Raw genomic sequence first — 19,589 nt, 5'->3', positions numbered from 1 at the left:
GAGTTTGTATTTTTCCGGCTGAACCGGAGGGCGGCATCATCAAGTGGTCACGAGTGAAAGAGAGAGAAACGGAGAGAAAACTCGAGCGAGGGCTGGCAAAAGTTTAATTTGAAAAAGGTTTTCTCGTTTTCGTTGTACTTTTGTTTTGTTTTCTTTTTTTTTTGAACCAAGCCCCTGCCCCCGCCACTCTTTATTTTTATTAATTTTGTTTGGCCCGGTCTGCTGGAGGTGTTGAATTATGAGCAAAGTTCACGAGCCTGGGAACCCCGGGACTGCTAACAATTTTGTAAGCCAAATAAAGCCATGTTATGGCCAAAGGCGGTTTTAACAGTCGCGCCGAGCGGGTGGCTCAGATTTTCTAGCCTTTTGGGCATGGCGAAAAACCCCAGCTAATTGCCTAGAAATTGCCTTAATGATGGTGCAAAAGCAGAAATCACAAAATATGACTGGCAACAATTTGGTTAAAAGTTCCTTTTTTTCCTACTCTCTCTTTCGCTTTTTTGATTAACCTTTTTAATGCGGGCCACGCTGGCTCTTCATTTCGCATGCAATATTCATAAAAAGGTCGCAATTTCATTTCAATAAATTTTTGGTGGGCTCAACTGGCCAGCCTGGCATCCCGTTTCCATTTCCATTTCCTCCTGGCATGGCCAACAATTTTTCTTCTTTTTATTGTTGTCGATTATTGTTGAGTTTGCCCAGCATTGTCTATGCTTTTGTTGCTGTTGTTGTTATGATTGGGGCGTATTTCGTATTTGAACTATGCCAGGACTCTGTTAGTTTTCCACTTCTTTACTGGCCAGCTCCACAAAAGGATTTTACACGCAGGAAAAAGCTGAAGGGGATCTTCTCCAGGCAATCAAATCAGCTGTATTCTATGGGCTATTTCGCTCAGTGTTGGCCTACGGCTCTCCAGCTGCTGCCACCTAATTGTTGGCAATGCGAAAACTGAGAACTTGTCTATGAAACTGAAGCTGGAAGCTGTTACTTCCCCGCCTCTGCTCCACTGCCCCTCTGCAGGCAAATAACAATTGCTCCACTGACAGGCCTTCTGGCCAGGATTCGTCCTTCCTTCCTTAGCGTCCATCTCCACCCCGCCACTTCGCAGCGCACATCCCCCCTTTTCTGATGGCCCACCCATGGCTGATTCCCTGGCGCGTTTTGACCAGCACGAAATGCCTCGTGCAACTTGAAACTAAACTGGCTGCGTGGACAGGGGGAGGGGCAGGGGCGTCGGGTGTGTAGAAAAGGGGGGCAGACAGAGGCGTGACTGCTGGCCACTGCACAATGGGGCCATAATTTCAGAGCGAGACAGCTGGCGAGTGGAGCGAGAGGCAGCGAGAGGGAGCCAGGGCAGCAAACCGAATGCGAAACCGAATTGGAATCTGAATCCGAGACTGGACGCTTAAGCACAATGCCCCACTAAATTACAGTTAATGTTTATTTCTTTTGCCACCCCGCAGACTGGCCTCCTTGGAAAACCAAGCCCCCCTTTCTCTGCTCCCTCTGCTTCTGGGGGAAGCCCCCTTAACTGAAGTGGAGAATTGTCGACGGCTCTCCTTGGCTTTGTTTACATTTCTAATCTCCCGCCGCCCAGTGGCTGTTCAAGTTCCCCCCTTAAAGCAGCCCCTCTCCGCCCCTGGCTGACTGCTAGTTACTGCATTTCGATTGTATCTTTGACTGCTAAGCCCCCCATCGAGAAAGCACCCCTCCACTCCCCTCCGACGATCTACGCCCATTTTAGCTAGCTTTGGTTTTAGTTTTGCCTTTGTTTTATATTCTTTTTTTGCGTCTTCCTCTTTGGCTGTGGACAATGGTTTATTGAGTTATGGCTTGCATGCGGATATCCGCTTCTCTCACAAACACACAGGCAGTCGCAGGACACACAGATACAAATACAGATACAGATGGACAGACAAATGCACATGCACACGCACACATATAGCTGGCACATTTATATAACTTTGTTATTGGCTCCCATTGAGGTGTCGGGCAGAGTTTTCCCTTGGCTTTTACCCTGCCTCCTGCTGCTGTGATTGCCAACTATAAATTAGCAACATTTTCATGTTCGCTCATAAAATGTATGCAATTTTCTTTTATACCAGCTTCGCTCTATAAATTTATCGTTTACTTACCACCGCCACACAAGGCAAAAATGCTGAATATTAGCTTAGCTTACCTGCAATGGCAAAATCAAAAGAAGAAATTGAGAATGGTTACTGTGTGCGAATAGATATTGATATCAATATTTTAGTTAAAGTGTCACAGTCAAACAAACACACACAACACACATAGGTATACAGGAAAAGGTAAAACCGACACACACACTCGCATAAAGTTTACAATCTCCTGTGCAGATAAATTGGCATTTGATGTGGGCCAAAAAGTTATGCAAATTGGATTTTTCAGAGCTTGTTTACAGAGCGGCCAACGAGGGAAAAATATTAATTGCCCTAGAAAAGTAGTCAATCGAATTTGCATATATCATTGACAGATCTTTATAGCGATATCAATTTGCATTTACTGACGCTTACAGCGGAATATAATGGATTTAATTACAATGAATCGGAAATGTCAGTAAAAAATCTGTAGTCCGCCTATCAAATCAATTTCACATGTGACAAATTTCTTTGTAAGGCAATAGATGTAGTATTTAATATTACATGTAACATTTTATAAAGAATATTTTAGAGAAATTCTCTGAAGATTAAATACTTAATAACTAGAGATAAATAATCTTATAACGTGTCATATATTTTCCTCTAGTTTTTACACAATCTAGGAACTAATAAGGACACTCGTTTAACATTTTCATTCGAGTTCTCGTTAGTTGGCCCTTAAAATCTGCCGCTTTTCGCGCGCTTTTCTCATTAAGAACTTTTTGGGGTAACTCAATCTCCGGCATTTCAATTTCAACTTAATTTCTTAACTTATCTGCCGCTGTCATTGTCCTTAATTGTTGACCAACAACAATAAGAGCCGAGCTAAATGGAATTCAAGTTTTAGGCATCGCTGTCTTTCTGCTACCTTCTTATATATATTTTTAGCTGGGGACCCGACCAATTTAGTTGATGGCTTTATCCTGTCTTCGCTTCTCCCCAGCACAAACAGAAACACCTCAAAGGACATTTTGTGCCACGCCGGTGAGTGAGTTTCAGTTGAGAAAACATCGCTTTATAAGAGATGCAAATATGTAGTTGTAACATTTAATTATATTCATATCTTTAGCCCCATTGCCGACCAGGTAATCTGAGCGGGACGAAGACGAGGGCGTGGGCGTGGCATTTCTGCGAACTGTGCGAAAAATGTACAAAATGCTGAAATGCTGAAATGCTGAACACATGCCAATTACGCGGGGCAACAGCCAGCCAGGCGGCCAAAAAAGGAGCAAAGCTGTCGAGGTGCCAAAATGAGGCCTGAGAAACTGTCGAGGTGAAGAAGGTCGTGTTCCCAAAACCCCGCCAAACCCGCCCCTTCCTGCCGCTTCCTTGGATTTACCCCTTCGTTTTGCACCTGCCCAGGTGGGTGTGCGTGTGTGTGAATTGTGAGGTGCTGAGCAGTTGTGGGATGGCAGCTTAAAATGCGCGAATGCCGAAACGACATTTACATGTTACACACAAAGAAATGCGTATGTGGGGGTTGACGATGGGGGTTGGGGGTTGTGGGGGCTCTGGAGGAACCCATGTGTGCGCTCATGTGAACCTTGGCAAGTTTACACCCCACAAGCCATACCCCTCCACTCCGCCGCGTAGTTGTGCGTTTTTTGCACATTTTATTATTTTTTATGACTGCACGAGTATAATCTTTTGACATGGAGGTAAAGGCAATAGCAATAGCAACGGCAAACGAAACGAAAACGAAACGGAACGACATCGTTTGCCATTTCAGGACCTGTTCCCCAGCAGGAAGGAAGAAATCAAGAGGCGACTGAAGGAAGGAGCCAGCCCGAAACAAGCCAAATGGCAGGCAGGAAGCGGCTTTTTATTCGGTTAACTTGATTTGCACTCGAGAGCGCGCGTGTGTGTGTGTGCGTGTGTTAAAGTGCCATTTCCTTCAGCCCAATTTCAGGAGCTCCTCCTGGCAACCAACTCTGCCACCACCCCGCACTCAATTGTTCATTGATGTTTCTTTTTAACTTTTTCTGTATGATATCATCTTACGTGGTTTGCAGCTCGCTGCCTCCCAGTTTTTACTTCATACTCCTCGATTAAAGTGCTGAAATGAAAATCTTCTCGATTTCATTGCTCCGCCCCCCCTTCATTTGCCTTTCATTGCAAGTCAAGCCTTCGATATTTTACTCGGCGTTATATTTCTGTGAAATTTGCAAATGGACACGCTGAATGGAGAAAGCGCAGGGAAAGTTGTACTCCAACTCTGCTTGTGAAGCATGTGCAAAGTTTACTCTTTTTCTGCACTCGGGCCACTTTTTTTCTTTCATTCGGCCCGGCTTCAAACTTCTCGGGCGTACTTAAGGCGAGGACTGTGAGTGAAAAGTTGTGTAAGTGTTTTTAAATCCCTTTTCAGGGGGCGCCCGAGCGTCGAGTGCATCTCATTGAGTTGTTGAAAGACCCCTAAATTATGCCAAAGTAGCCAAGGACATTCAGGTAAACTCGTAACTCGTATCTCACTTATTCGTTTGTTCGTATCCCGGGGCAATTAATGAGATACTCCTACCAACGCCCCTCTACCACCCCTTTTTCCATGTCCATCAACTTGAACCGATTCGTTTCATTATTTTGGTTGGCCGGCAAAAGCGCTTAAATTCCATAAGCCACATGGCGGCATCCGAATGCCAGAGCATTCTGAGCTGCTTCTGCTTTTTGGCCACCGCAAAGGGGCAAATAAAAGGGGCCACTCCCACGGCACTTGGCCATGTGCTACTCACACATACACACACTCACTCACTTATACCACATGCGGCCAGCAGCCAAAAGAATTATCGAGAAATGAAAATGAATTCCAGGCATCTCCCACTCCTTTGGAACTCGGGCTTGCTGCGCTAAACCCACAGCAGCGGCTTTGGTACTTGGACAACTTTTGGCTCAAGGCTTTTAGCATTTCATAATGTCATTTGGCATGAAGATGGCAGCAGCAGCGGTTGCAAAAGGACGAAAAAATAGGGAATGGAATTGAACAGAAGCTGACTGCAGTTTATATCCACACTTCATGACAGATATGGCATATAGCGGCCAGCTAAGGATCGCCAATGCATTTGTGCAAAATGGTTATTTAAGGCGAAAGAATGGCTTAAGAATAACTAGTATTGACAAGAATCTTAAGATATAACTATTTTTAAACCTGATTCAGTTTTTAAGCAGCAATAAAAGAGAAGATAATGGTTCTACCTCATTTCACACCCAATCCTATATAGATATATTTATATGACTATATGGTATCCCCCATATGTTACCAATGCGTGTGTGGGTGTCGCAAACTTCTGCTGACAGCTCTCTTTTGCCGTTGGCCTGAGTATCAAAGCTGCTGTCTAACTAACCGGTGGCAAGAAAGAATACAAAAAAAAAAAAAAAAATAGAGGAGACAGAGGAGGATGGAACTTAGTTCCAAAGTTTGAGCCAGAAATACGTGGCAAAAACTGAAATAAAAAAGAATCAAACTAGAAAAAATAAATGGCAAAAACTCAGTTCGTTGGTCAGCGGCAAATAAGAAAACTGTTATTTTTGTGTCAAATAGTTTGGCCAACTGTCCACGTCCAACTTTCGCTGACAGCAGCAGAAGACTTTCTCCCCCCTTCACCCACATAGCCCCCAGCCACCCACGGCCCCGCCCACTTGCCCGTCCGCCTTAATGCACTCGCTGCAAATTAATATTGAACTTTTTTCTTAGCCATCCTCCGCCTGCCTTGGCAATAGTTTGAAGATGAGAAACTTTTTCCCCGATAAGCTTGTAATACAAAAATTAGTTTCTTCACTTATTGAAATGTCAATGGAATGTCAAGCGTGCGGGGAATGTTGGGGGGGTTAAAGGGGCAACGTCTCTAGCCAAATTGTAATTTCCACGTCTGAACATTTCTTTTTCTTAGCTGGGCCCTTTTTATCCGCCGTGCAGATATATTCCTTGCTTTTTCCCTTGGTTTTCCCTCTTTTTTGTGCTGCCTGCTCTACGTCAATTTGCTTGAAATGCTCTGTGCCAAATGATTTAGCGTTGCACGGGGATTCCCCCCACACACACACCTGCTACAAAGTTTTCAGCTTTTGTTTTTTGCGTGGCCTCAGCTGTTTGGCAGCGCGCTCATCAATTTGCCCTAATGATATCAGCGAGTGGAAACGGCGGCAGCGGGGAAGTGACTCAGAAAAAAAGGTGCGAAAATGAAAATTAAACAAAATTAAAAAAGGGAATTCCCCCGATAAGGACATAAAGCTAATGAGCATAGCCATGCCACAAGAAGTGGGTGGATTACGAATCCCGAGAACTGCTCCAAAGTGGCTTATGTGTTTACACGGTTTTTCATCTTTCAAATTCGCCTTCAGGTCCTTTTCCTTATAGCCGTTGGTCTTGGCCTAATGAATGTCATCCTCCCCCAGGATTCTGGGTCCTCTTTATTTTGGGCCAGCTCCTTTCTGGTGTCAGTCAGGAAAACCACAAAGTCGCATAAATTAATGTCTTGCCACGCATTTAAAATGTGTTCAATTTGGTGTTGTTTGCGATGTTGCTTCATGGGGGGTAATTAATCAATTTGATTGATCATTCCGATGGCCGCAAACTGCCCGGGGACTCGTCCTTTTTTTATCTTCTTACTTTGGGGTGAGCGAATGCAAATAAAGTGAATGTCAATATTGTAAATATTTAAGTACTTTAAATTATGCAAGCTCATTAAGCCAATCGAGCTGAATGCCAAATGCAAAAGTTGTAATCAATACGCAGCGAGTGGTTTGCAAAACTTTATCATTCAATTTTCCCTACGAAAAAAAAAATATTAAAAAAATTATAAAAAATGGAGGAAATAAAGTTTGGCCTGCCAAAGTGTCATGAAAACTTTCGTGCGCTGTTGGCGAGAAAAAATGTTGAATGCACACAATGAGCTGACAGTTTAGTCAAATTATATTATCAGCAGAAATTTTCGGGCACCAAAAACTATTTTCAGCCAGGCAAAAATATGTCGACAAGGGCCAACCATACAATGCTATCAATATTTCAGCTACTAATGATGTTCGTCGAACTGATGAAGTGGGTGGCAGGCACACGAAGAGAATTGTATCGAAAATTCACAATTAAAAGGGAGAACGTCTCTTGAAAATTCATCAAATGGCAGGAACACTTGCCCACGCCAATGGACAGGACTCTCCCATTACAGGGGCTCATAAGGAGCTTAACAGCAGCCCGGTTTGGCATATCCTTTGGACCAACTTTCCCCCAGCCCCCACCCCTGCTCTTCACATTGCCACATCCTGTGGACAGCGCAAAGCTTTTAAATCCCCCTCAAAGGACAGCGGCCCCCCTGTTTTTGGTCCTTCTGGCCCGCATTTTCCTGCTACATTCGCTCGCTTACTTAACAGAAAAGCTTTCACGAAGCTTTCAGCGGCATGTTAAGTCTGGCAGCAGGCGATTTACATTATTCAAACATTGCCCAGCACTTTCAGCTGTGTGTTTGTGTTTGCTCAGCGCCCGAGTACAGTGATCATTGGCTAGCAAGGAAGTCACACGGCGGAAACGTGCCTGGGAGCTATAGTCACTAATGGCCAGCCTTAGCCTGCGAATCAATTGGGAATAGTAAACCTTTCAGAGCGCCTTACGTCCTCTTCATTTCCATTCAATTTATCTAATGGCTTCATCATTATCATTATCACTATACTTATTTATCAATGGTTGCCGTTTTTCGGGCAGCCATAGAAAGGCACATCACATCGCCGGCGGCCACGAACACATTTGCGATAGAAAACTTGGCTGTCTTATCAAAACACAACATCTACGCATACACTCGTACACACACTCACACACACACGTGATGAAGGAAAACGTGGTTTCTTCCTAATCGCATTTGGCCAAGTTTTTGCTCTATTTTGCACAGAACCTTTTCTTGGGGCTTATTTTTGCAGTTTGTCGATTGCGGCCGGGAACTAATTGAAAGCTGGCCTGAGCTGCATTAGTCCGAGATTTGTGCTCGCATCACGCATACGCCACGATGGCCCCCTTCCCCACTGCTATCAACATTACGCATACGCACTGTGTGTTGTGTGGCAGTTTTACTTTTATTATCATGTGAATGGGGGGCATCCCTTTCTGTTTTCTTTTCGGGCAACTGAGTATCCGAGTAACTGAGTAACTGCATAACTGGGTAGTAACTGAGCAACTTGAGGGGGAGATTAACCAAGCGTTTAATCGCAGCTTGACACACAAAAACACATAAAACACTCACTCACTGCCTGACATTATTGGGCCGCTTTCGCCCTTTTTTATTGACATTTACTTGCTTAACGTGCTTGTAGCTCTCCTTTTATTGTTATTATTATTGTCGCGTTGAGTTCTGGTTGAGCTGAGGCTGCTTGATTGTTGTTGCTGCTGATTGCTGCTGGTTCCTGCTGGCTGATTTCTGCTTTCTGCTGCTTGCTATTTGGCTGTCTATCGTTCACGTTCAACGAAATTGCAATAAAGTGAATTTTTCCACACGTTGCATACTTTGGAGCGCCGCTCACTCACACACACACACACGCACACACATGCTGTATGCATGTACATGAGAGAAAATTGCAGTTACTGCCGCTCGATGGCTGAATTTTAAAACAATTTTTTATACACAATTTTCCATTGTGTGGCGGCGGCTCGGCGAAGAAAAACTCTTTTCGCAGCAAAGTCTGTGGCTCTGCCTACCCCGGAAACTTTATTTATTGCAATATTTTCGTAAGTTGCAAATCTGGCACGCGCACGCACACACACGTACGGTACGTATACGTACGCAGGCAGGCATTCAGGCAGGCACACACCCACACACGCTTCCCGGAATTTCGGTTGATTATAAAACGACAGAGCAAAAGTTAGCGCATCGCCAGCAAAACAGCAAAACAGCAGAGCAGCAATGACAGCGGCAAGCGGAGCGGAGCGCGAACGGCACTGGGAAAGTCGCAGCAGCGGGAAAATCGGCAGAGCAGCAGAAGCAGCCGAAAGCTTCTCTTTCGCAGCTGGAAAACTGAAAAGCCTGGAAAACCAAACCGAAACGACCAGAAAGCCGAGCCGACGAGAGCACGGCCAATGCGCATGCGCCGCAGCAGAAAAGCTGGAAAAGTCTGTGGGGGGAAATCGAGGGGGAAAAACTTGTAGGGAAGCAATAGGAACATCGAGTTCTCCCTTTTGTGTGTCAGTGTAACAATGGAATGCTCCACCAAGATGCAAGTAGAGTTGCAGGCCTCATTAGTGTCAAGGCGACATATAAATTTGGCACTAACTAGACAAATTCCTTGAGTGGCCAATTAATATGCAAGTGCCACGCCCACTGGGCGAGGGCGTAGGCGGAAAGAGGGAGGATATATACTATCATCATCATCATCACCATCAACACAGACCCATCTATCATCGCAGGAAGTTGGGCAAAAAAGGAATCAGAAGACCAAGAGAAAGTATTTCGGGGCTTTACATCCTGTTGTTGGTTGGGGAGTCCTGCGCCTGTCGTCCTGCTCTCTAGGTGTTCGACTGTGTGTGTGTTAGATTGTGTGTGTGTGTGTGTATGGCAGTTTGTTTTTAATCAACGTTAACTGGGTCAGCTTTGGGGCTGCAACTAAAAATATCATTTATGCTGCATTTGACTTTCCCCCGCTCATTTGCCGCGCCGTTTTTCGGCTTTGAATAAGCAAATACATATAAAATATATACCTATAGCATAATTATACTCATATACATATATATATTATATGTATATATTTTATATGACGGATATAACAGCGGCTTGAGCTCTGCCAGATTTAACATTCGAAAGGTAGAGGAGTCGGTGCTGTTAGTGTTACAGCTTCTGTTGCTACTGTTGACCCAGTTGGCTCTCTATAAATAGCACAGCCCACAAAGGGGCGGGTCGTGGGGTCAAAGGGCGTAGCGGAATGGAAAGCGGGGAGTTCGTGGCTCCGCCGCCAACGAGAATTTGAATTTGAGCAATTGATGTCGGATGCTGGCTTATGACGAATGCTGAGCGCTCCGCTTAGGAAACTGCATTCTCTGGGAATGGGAAATTATATTTCGTGTCAGTCCGTCGGGAGTAGGTAATGCAATATTGAGGAGTGACTGCGCTGGGGACTTTTACTTAAGGTGAATAATCTAATATTTATGTAGGTGAGGTCAAGGAAGCGGGTTCATGGAGATACATTTTCCTAACCTCTCGGTAAAATTGTATTTAGAGTTAAATTTAATATTGTACAATGCTAGTACTTTTTTCTTTGGCTTCGAAAAGGAATACAGTTTTTAAAGTGGAAGTCAAAACTTATAAAAATCACTATAATACTTTTGATTTCCATTAATTAATTAATTTAAAGTAACATCTTAAATTCAGTATCTAAAGATTTTTAGATTTGTGAAAGCTATGAAGTCTTTAACGATTTTATAAATTTTCTATAAATTATCTGACTTTTTTCATTAAGATTAGGGAATCATATAGAACTGCTTTCTGAATACTCATATATAAAACGGTATGATTTCACATTCACACAACAGAGAAAAATCTAGATATTTAGATTGCAAGGAAGAGTACTCACCTCTGATGATGTTAGATAGCACATCCTTGAATCGGTGCTCTCAATGGAAGCCTGTTGAACAATTCCGTAGCGTGACTCGCGATCGCTCAAATACTCTGATCGCAAACTATCCTGACGTATGAACTCGGCACTGAAATGTATGATTATTATAATTTATGATATAGTATGAAAATATATCTTAACTCACCGTTGTTCTAGAGAATCGGCACGAGCACTCTTGTAACCCGAATCGTTGAGACTGCTGTCCTGTCGCAATGAAGGCAGCGAATCCCAGGGCGAACGCTTGTGCCCGGAGCCAGGAACCTGCTGGGTCATCATGCCGTGACCCGATCCGGATCCAATAGTGGAACTTCCGGAACGCCAACCATCCGAGTGACGGAACCACTGGGCCCGAGCCGATTCGCCAATGCAAGAGGCGCATCGCGAGTTGGAGAAACTGCAAGATAAAAACCGAAGTATGTTTAGTAATCGCATTATCTTTGCTTTTCAATTTTACTAACCTGGAATTGTGATCCGATAGATAGCCACGATCGCGTTCGCGTTCCCGCTCCCTGATCAACTCATTGCGATCACTGTAGTAACCATCGCGATCGCGATCCCTTTCCTTATCGCGAATGGTAGACAATGGCCGATGTGGCGGCAATGGCAGCGTGGAAGATTTCGCATTGGCTGTGGATAAAGATATATGTCATGGAATGGGATTAGTTCAGTTCGATTTCCAAATCCAAATTCAATCCTAATTGAAAGCATTCCAAAATCTATGTCAGGCAAATGCAATCGACTTATGGCTTCAATTCGCATCGAACTGAGATCGGATGAGTACAAGCTAGAGCATTAAATCTGGAAGAGATCGTGCGGATCCGGAATGGAACTACTTACGCCTACGTAGTGGATATGGGCTGCGCTGGTTCGATCCGGGTAGGCTTTCAGCGAATTCTGATGATTGTTGATTTGTTGTTGGGTTGTTGTGGTTGTTAGTTGTAGTTGTAGTTGTTCGTGGTGTTGTTGGTTGTTGATGTTCATGTGTCGTTGGGCAATGCGAGGAGAGGTAATGAATGAGCATTTCATGAAGTGACATGGATAGCAATTATGGTATATTGTTAAAGAACGGGATAATAAATATTGACAAAATTACGTACATTTTAGGAAAACGAAAGATAAAGTGAAAAGTGAAATGTAATAAATAAGCTGGATATTAGTATATTAATTCTAATAAATATGCTCCTGATCCCATTTTGGTAGTTCAAAGACTTTAGACAATACTTTAATGAAGTAGTTCAATGAATTGATTTTATGATTTAAACAATGAACAACACTCATTTGAAATTCTTTGTTCCCTTTTCAAGCCTCTGCCAATCCTTCTCAATTACTACAGTGAACATTCCATCCCAGCTAGCATTGTCATTCCCATTTAATCAGATTATCAAGCCATTCCGAGGCAATTCACCCAACCCCAAACCAAGAACCTGACTTTAAAAGGCCGCTGACATGGGTTCGATTGGACTACTGACAGGTTGATGTGTTTCCTAGTGAATTTCGCTACCCAAAAGCTAATTAAGAAAGAAATTCAATTAAGCGAAGCAAAAGAAACGGAATAACAAAATGCTCAGCTACCACAACAACGAGAACATAGGTGAATAAAGAGCTAACCAAAAAAATGGTAACGAAAACGTGGTCAAGTCTCGTGACTATCGAGTTGACTCACCCAGATTCTCCATGCTCTGCGAGAGCAGGGCTTCGAAAGTGTGCAGACTGTAGGATTCGGCATCCATACCCTTGGCCAGAGTGTTCCTCAGATGCATCTCGTACTCGAGTAGCAGGCGCGAAGTGGGTGAGCCCGGAGTGGGTGTCACATTGGGAGCCTGCTGATGATGGTGCTGATGGCGCGAGGAACGCTGCGGCGGTCCCTGCTGCTGCTGGGAATGCTGACCCGATGATTGCTGCTGTCCGTAGGATTGATCCTGATCCGAGTTGCCATTGCTGGAGCTCGGTGTGGTCGCATAGCACTGGTTGTCGAACATGACATTGTCCGAGGGCGGCGAACCCTCGATGCAGCTGCGTTCCCGCTCCAGTTCCAAGTACAGATTACGCGGCGGATAGCCGCGTCCGATTTCATGCGAGGATCTGCATGGACAGAAATAACAAGCTCCGTTAAGCAAGCGAAATCCAAACAAACAAACAAGTACACCCACCTCGAGCCGGAGAATCGCGACGACTGACTGCTGGCACGGCCCATCGTGTTGTTGTTCATGATGTGGTGGCCACCGCCTCCGCCGCCACCCATTCCCATCGACATGCCATGCTGGTGCATGTGCGGCGGGTGGCCCAATGTCTGGGCCGCATTCGCGTTGTAGTAGTTATAGCGCCGACGCCCCATCTCCGGCGAGGTCACCGGCGACTCGGTGCTGGGCATCGGCTTCAGCATGCGCTTCAGCGTGCTGGTGTCCACGTTCATGTCCTCGGTGCTCTTGGTCTTCCGCCGGGTGTTGTTGTTGATTACATTATGCTGGTGCATGTCGTGCGAGTGCGCGTCGCGTGTCTGTGGACGGAGAGTGGGTGTGGCAGGTGGTTAGTTAGTGGGTGGCAGTGCTTGTTTGCTGCACACAGCGAAAAGATGGCCTAAAATGCCCTAAACTATCTGTGATTTTTTCTAGAATTATGATTTGATTCTATGGCTTTAGAAATATTAAAGTAAATTTATGCCAAGGAAGATGTGTTTGATTATTAACGAATATTGAAAAATGATTTTATATATGTATCCTTTAACTTTCTAGACTCCTATTTTTGTTCCGTGTTTCGTATGCAACAACAAACTAACCATATCATCGCCAAAGTCCTTGTTGCGGGTGCCGGTGCCCTTGGAGGAGGAGGTGCATGTGCCCACGCTCTGGTGCAGTCCGCCGCCGGCCTGTGTGCCCTCGCTCTTCGAGAGATCCATGTCCATTTGGCACGCGGCCGGGTCATCGTTGCCCACCTGTGAGCCCACGTGATTCTGGCCGCACATATCGGAGCCGACGTTGCCCACGCCGGTGACAATTACGCCCGGAGTATTGGTATTGACTCCGCTATTGGCCACGTCCTGTCTGTCCTGCTGACCGCCCTTCATCTGGCGCGGCAGGGTATCTAATGGTTGGATGAATATTCAAATTAGATGGGTTTTGAATTCATAGATGCCGTGACTGGACTCACCTGCTCCCTGATTGGTACCGGGACCACCGCTGGCCACGTTGTCGTACAGCGAGGTGCTGCTCACCGCACTGACCACTTTTCCGGAGCCAACCTGCTGCTGGCCGTCGACGTCGGTGATTCGGTGCGAACCAACGTTACGCGGCAAAGTGGATGAACCTGCAATGAGGATGGCGGTGAGTTTTGATGGGTGGGGATGCGGTGGATCTTGTCGCCTAGTCGCTAAGCACTGAGTTCGCAAATGTTCGAGTTACAAACTGAGGATTGGCTTGGGTGTCGGAAACTCAAAATGGAATCAAATCAAGAATCGGGCTAACTCGCTGCTGGCGAGCACTTTCATCGGGGCTCTCTCTCTCTCTTGCATTCTTTGTCTTTATCTTAGTGTGTGTGTTTTTCTCGGGGTCTTATGGAGTAGTAATCTCACCTCTAACACGGGGATCGGTTCGCAGGCGCGCATACTGCTCGGCGGACATGCAGGTGCACTGGGGCTCCTGGCGGACGCGCGACGGCGACGCCGGAGTGCTGAGCGGCTTTCGCTTGGCCTTCACCTTGCCCTTGCCGGGGGGATCCAATTTCAGCGAGTACGACGACGAGGCCTTTCGTGAAAATTTGAAAGAAGGCGACTGTAAAACGTCGCACTATCATTAGGTTAGTTGATTGGGATTACAAGGTTCTGTGTGTGCGGTTTCTCCTCACTCTCAATCTAATCTCTGTCTTCTCTCTAACTATTCGCTTAACACCCAGTTTGGGGACATACATATACATGTATATATATCACCTGGGGTTAACTCTCCTTGGAGATCTGTGGCACGAGTCCAGAACTCGGCGAAGTAGGCGTGTCTGTGTGTTTTGCTTAGTAACGAAAGGATAGTGTTCTGAAATATCTTAGAGAACTACTTCTACGAGTAGCAATAGTAGAGGGTGCAGATAGAAGAGTTTGAAGCTTGACTTTGGGTGCTGAAAGCCTGGATCTACTTGCGTACAACAATATATCTAGATAGTGAAAGCAGTTTATGGAAGTAGTAGTAGTAGAGTGTGCGGGACACAAACGAGCTTTTGATTGGTTCTTGAAGTTTAAAGCAGTTTTGCCATTGGGTATCTTCTCTTAATCTCTTCTTGGGCGCTTAGCGCAGATTGGTAACTGATAACTTGATAGTTATGTAAAGCGATATAGCTTGTCTTAAGCTGAACATTTACTTAGCCTAACGTTAACATTTCTTTTGATTATACAACTTTGATTGGGGTTAACTTGAACAATTTATTGTAAGCATGTGCGTTTGCTTGAATATAACTATTTTCGATTCGACTGGATTCGATTTGGTTTCAGAAACCTCCATGGAAGCCGCCTTCGAGGCGATAAATGATGCTCCAAGAATATATATATGCGCAATATCTTCAACTACTGCTGATCCTAACTATCAAATCTAGCTCTCACTGGAGTGACGCTGATTTGGACTTTTGAAAATTGCTTCGATTCGTAAACCGCCCACTGGCATGGGATCTTGGATTGGGGGAGGATGGATCAGGATTCTCGGGATGGGAGGATCGGATTAGGGCTCGTCGGAAACGGATTGTAGGGGATAGGTAACGGTATTGTAGTAGAGGATACGTGCGATTGTTTTAAAGCGTTTTGCGTTTTTCTTTTGCATTTTCATTTGTACGATTCCACAGTTATATACATTGTTTATCGATCATCATTGCGGTCGAATTGAAATTTTTAATTTACATACATTTTTCAGACATTTTCATTCAGTTATTATCGGAAATTTAGTTTCGGGTTTTCAGTTTTTGGTTTTGTGGCACACGTAAAATGCAAACGAATCGATTTGAAAATATATTCATACATAATTATATATTTAGAGAGTAGTTAAATAAAATTATTGTTAGATAATTAAAGCATTTCGAAGTAGGGGGAAAACGAGGGGTTCATATATAGAATAGATTTCATATAGAATCGAGGTGTACATTCAGAATGTTTTTATTCGGGGCATTTTTTGGGGTTTTGTTGTTGTAGTTGAGTTGTTGTTGAGTTTTGTTTGTTGTTTGTTGGAGTTGAGTGTTTATCATTCATAAATTTCGAAAGAAACATCCGTCGGTTTTTTATTCATTTTGGTATCGTTAGTTTTTGAAAATGTTTCGAATTGAAGTACGAAATGAAATGCATTTAAAATGAAATATTTCGAAGGTTTTATAGTTTTTGAGGTTTGGCGTGTTTCGACAATGATTTCGAAAAATGATTAGAAGAGAGAAAAAGAAATGAAAGAATATATAATATAAATACATTTAACAAATTTTAGTGTGTGTGTGTGTTTGTATGTGGCGTGTGTCTGTCTGCGTTCAGTGTTATCGGATAGTTTTCGTTGTTCATCTTCGCACTTGGATGAATCACATTTACAAATGAGTCCTGTGACCGGGAACTTCAGGTGAGAATTCTGAACACTGATAGTGAAAACGAGAGTGGGTGGAAAACTGGGGCTGGTGGGTGGCGGTGGCGTTGGTTGGGTGGTCTTTGTGGTGGGTGGACACATAGAGCAGAAAAGTTTACAACAATTACGACACTCAGTATGTGGTTGTTGTGGTGTGAAACACTTATGGAAGGATCTTACACATGCCCGACATTGCGGATTGAACAGAGATATTCGTTTAAAGGGGTTGTAAACTTTAAACATTATTATTGTTATTATCTTTTATCGGCGATCAAACGACACTTAGGTGAAACAAGAATTATTCAGTGGTGTGTGGCTGTGTATTAGGATGTACACTGTACACAGTGGAAAAGAAATAATATGAAGCGATACTAACGTATTTTTTTACAATGTAAGACACCTGCAACAAATGATGCGCAAAGTAAGAAAAGAAAACGAAACAATTATTAGACTTGGCTAGTCCAGATAGTTCATGTCTGACTACATTATACTAGAATCTATATATTAATAGGCGTATGATAAGTGTGTTCATTGATGGGTTCTAGTTTCAGTTTGAAATGTATCTGTCAGATGATAGCTTTATGAGTGAGTAGGTCAGAAATTAAGTACCACAGCGGGGTAAAGTATAGCTTATTATAAGTTTTTCATTGTGATATTCTAGGAAATTTATACAATTTATCTGTTTGATCCAGAAGGAATGATAGGTTATATACATTATTTGAGTTTTTGTTAAGTTGGATGGGTGTTTTGGTAACGGACAAAAAATCCTTTTCAAATTCTTTAGCTTTCTTTCTCAATTTCTGACTATATTTTCAATGTTCTTTTCAGGTACATGTCTCTGTATGCGTGTTGTGTTTTCATGTGTGTGAGTGTGTCTATATAAATACTACGATTATACTTTACTTGGCCAAATTTCTCAATGGGCATAAACTAGAAAACGAAAAACGCAAAACTTTCACATACAACTCAATACAAATTTGGAAATGAAAGGCAAAACTTGTCTTAAATTTGCAGTGAACCAATTTTTTCAAATCGTCTGGGTTTTCAACTAATTAGCGAGTACAAGGACGACGAGTTATGTAACGGTGAGTGTTTTCGAGAGTTTTGGGTATGCAGAGGGATATTCAGTGTGATGGCGATGGCAAGTGTGTTTATGGAAAGCCGATATCACTGTTGTTTGTTCTTTTGCATACTATTAAACACTTTTTTTATTATTATTTGTATTTTTTTGATTTACAGGTAAATAGACTTAATGAATATTTGAAAAATTCTCTTTTAACAAAGATGAATTAAATTTAAAAGGTTTTAAGTAAAAGGCATTTGAATTTTATTTTACTGACACTTTCTAATCATTGGAATGTAATTGACCTGCCATGGTCAATTAGAAATTTGCAAAATATTCAATTCGTGATTGGCATAAACGTAGTTCGTGACTGTGACTATGACAGTGACCGTGACTCTGCGGTGATAGTGAGCGAATGAAGAGCTTAATTATGATTTCATCTTCAGATTGTTCGAGTGTTTTTGCGGCACTGAACCTTGAGATTGATGATGGATATTTGGAGTACATAGCAGCTAGAGAGATGGGTTTTATATGCAAAGCAAACATCAACTGGCTCGTAACCATCATAATCATTATTATTATCATTATTATCGTCGTCAGCGGCAGCAGCAACATCATAATCATAATCGTTATCATTTTAATCGTCACCATCTTGGTCGCCACCTCGGTTCTCTCAGTGTTTTCTAGTCTTAGTCTCTGTGTGTGAGTGAGTGTCATGAGTGTTTTGTGGGTGGTTGGTTCGGTGGTTCTGGTGGTACTGGTGGTTCTGGTGGTTCTGGTGGTACTGGTGGTTCTGGTGGTTCTGGTTTTGGCAGTGGTTCGGGGTGGGTGGCTCAGCTGAAGTGCTCCAGCTGGCGGGCATGATTACAGCTCGCCGCCCGAACTCTGTTAGTGTGTTTGCTGTATTAGTTGTGGGGGTGGCTGAGGTTTATTTTTTCGGTATCGGTATCAGTTGAGGTTGGTTTTGAATTAATTTTCATATAAAGGTATATATTTATATTTTTTTTTTTGTTTTTCTTTTGGCTGTTTTTTGTTTTTCAAATATATTTTTTGGGTTTTGGCATGGTTGTTGTTGTCGTCGCTATGCGAAAATGTTTGCTTTGCCAGACCGTAAGAGAATACTTACACAGCACTCGCGGAATTGCTTGGCATCGATGGGCGAGGTGAAGTTGAGGCCCCAGGTGTCGTTGGTCATGGGATCCTTCCAGTAAACGAAGCACTCCGATGCCTGGCCAATGCGTGTACCTAGAAAAGGGGTGGCATTTGGTTGGGGATGATCGAATAAGTTAATCACGGAATTGGCGCCCAACCAATGTGCACTCACCTGGCTGCACAAGTCTCACGTCGAGTATCTTGTCCACCTGACTGTTGTACGCGGTGATGTGAAAGATGCACTCGGGCGAGTCCTGAATGCAGGTGATGTTCACAGGAACCAAATCCTCGGACACTTGTTGCCATTTGACGGTGCCGGCTCCGCTGGCTGATACATGGAAGACCTCTGCCCACAACCTGAACGAACTATTGTTGGTTAATTAAGTTTCAGCAATGGATGGTAGTTGGTTTTTAGGTGGGTCGTTTCGAGATTCGATTCCGATTCGAATTTGGATTTGAATTTGGTGCACAATTGTTACATTTTAGTTTTCGGGTTGGAGGGGAGAATATTGGTAAAAACAAACAAAGGAACACATTTTGTTGTTATAGTTGTTGTTGTAGTTGTAGTTGCAGTCGGAGGTAGGAAGGAAAAGTTGAAGCAGGATACATTTGTAGTTGTTGTGGTGGTTTGGAGGTTTGGCCGCATCAGTTTGTGTTTTTTTTTGTGGTTTTAGGTGTATATTTGTTTTGATTTGGTCGTAAGTTGGTAAATTGTTTTGTTTTTTTTTTTTGTGAAAGAAAGAAAAACCAGAAGAAGAAACAATTAGTTGGTTTGAAACAAGCTATCGAAAGAGCGAATTCAATTGTGGTTCAGTTGTTGGTAGTGGCGTTGGTGGTTGGAGCCCTCGTTTTCGGCAGTCAACAGTTAACATAAAGTGGTGGTTCTGTTCCGAAAGTTAGGACCATAACCCACCTCAATAGATGGCCATCGCGACGACGGGAACTTTGCCAGGGCGAATCCTCATAGCGATAGGCCTTGCGCATCAGCGGGGCACAGGAGCAGCTCAGTTTGTTACCCATGGCGCAGTTGGCGCAGCTTGCCGCAGATCCTGCAGGTTGTATAAGTTTGTT

At 43.6% G+C, this 19,589-nt stretch overlaps 1 protein-coding gene across 12 annotated transcripts in view; it reads right to left on the bottom strand.

The window, feature by feature from the left end:
* LOC6736903 overlaps positions 1-19,561 on the bottom strand; it is an 81,086-nt gene extending 61,525 nt beyond the window's left edge. For 3 of the 12 annotated variants that reach the window (XM_039293864.2, XM_039293865.2, XM_039293857.2), the window contains exons 1-11: positions 19,432-19,561; positions 18,691-18,884; positions 18,493-18,611; positions 14,302-14,500; positions 13,881-14,036; positions 13,510-13,814; positions 12,884-13,230; positions 12,397-12,815; positions 11,192-11,360; positions 10,879-11,127; positions 10,692-10,821 (exon numbers count right to left, since the gene is read on the bottom strand). In XM_039293864.2, coding sequence (XP_039149798.1) covers positions 10,692-10,821; positions 10,879-11,127; positions 11,192-11,360; positions 12,397-12,815; positions 12,884-13,230; positions 13,510-13,814; positions 13,881-14,036; positions 14,302-14,500; positions 18,493-18,611; positions 18,691-18,884; positions 19,432-19,538 — 2,394 coding nt within the window. In that variant the 5' untranslated portion in view covers positions 19,539-19,561. Of the gene's footprint in view, positions 1-10,691; positions 10,822-10,878; positions 11,128-11,191; positions 11,361-11,570; positions 11,628-12,396; positions 12,816-12,883; positions 13,231-13,509; positions 13,815-13,880; positions 14,037-14,301; positions 14,516-16,679; positions 16,704-18,492; positions 18,612-18,690; positions 18,885-19,431 lie in introns of all 12 variants that reach the window. The other 9 variants (XM_044922972.1, XM_039293863.2, XM_039293850.2 and 6 more) reach the window with 9 other exon arrangements.
* Between the last annotated feature and the right edge of the window lie 28 nt (positions 19,562-19,589).

The sequence above is a fragment of the Drosophila simulans genome, chromosome 3L, assembly GCF_016746395.2.
Source record: "Drosophila simulans strain w501 chromosome 3L, Prin_Dsim_3.1, whole genome shotgun sequence".
Classification (NCBI taxonomy): Eukaryota; Metazoa; Arthropoda; class Insecta; order Diptera; family Drosophilidae; genus Drosophila; species Drosophila simulans.
The sequence above is the reverse complement of the archived record's forward strand: the minus strand, read 5'-3'. Positions and strand labels throughout refer to the sequence as shown.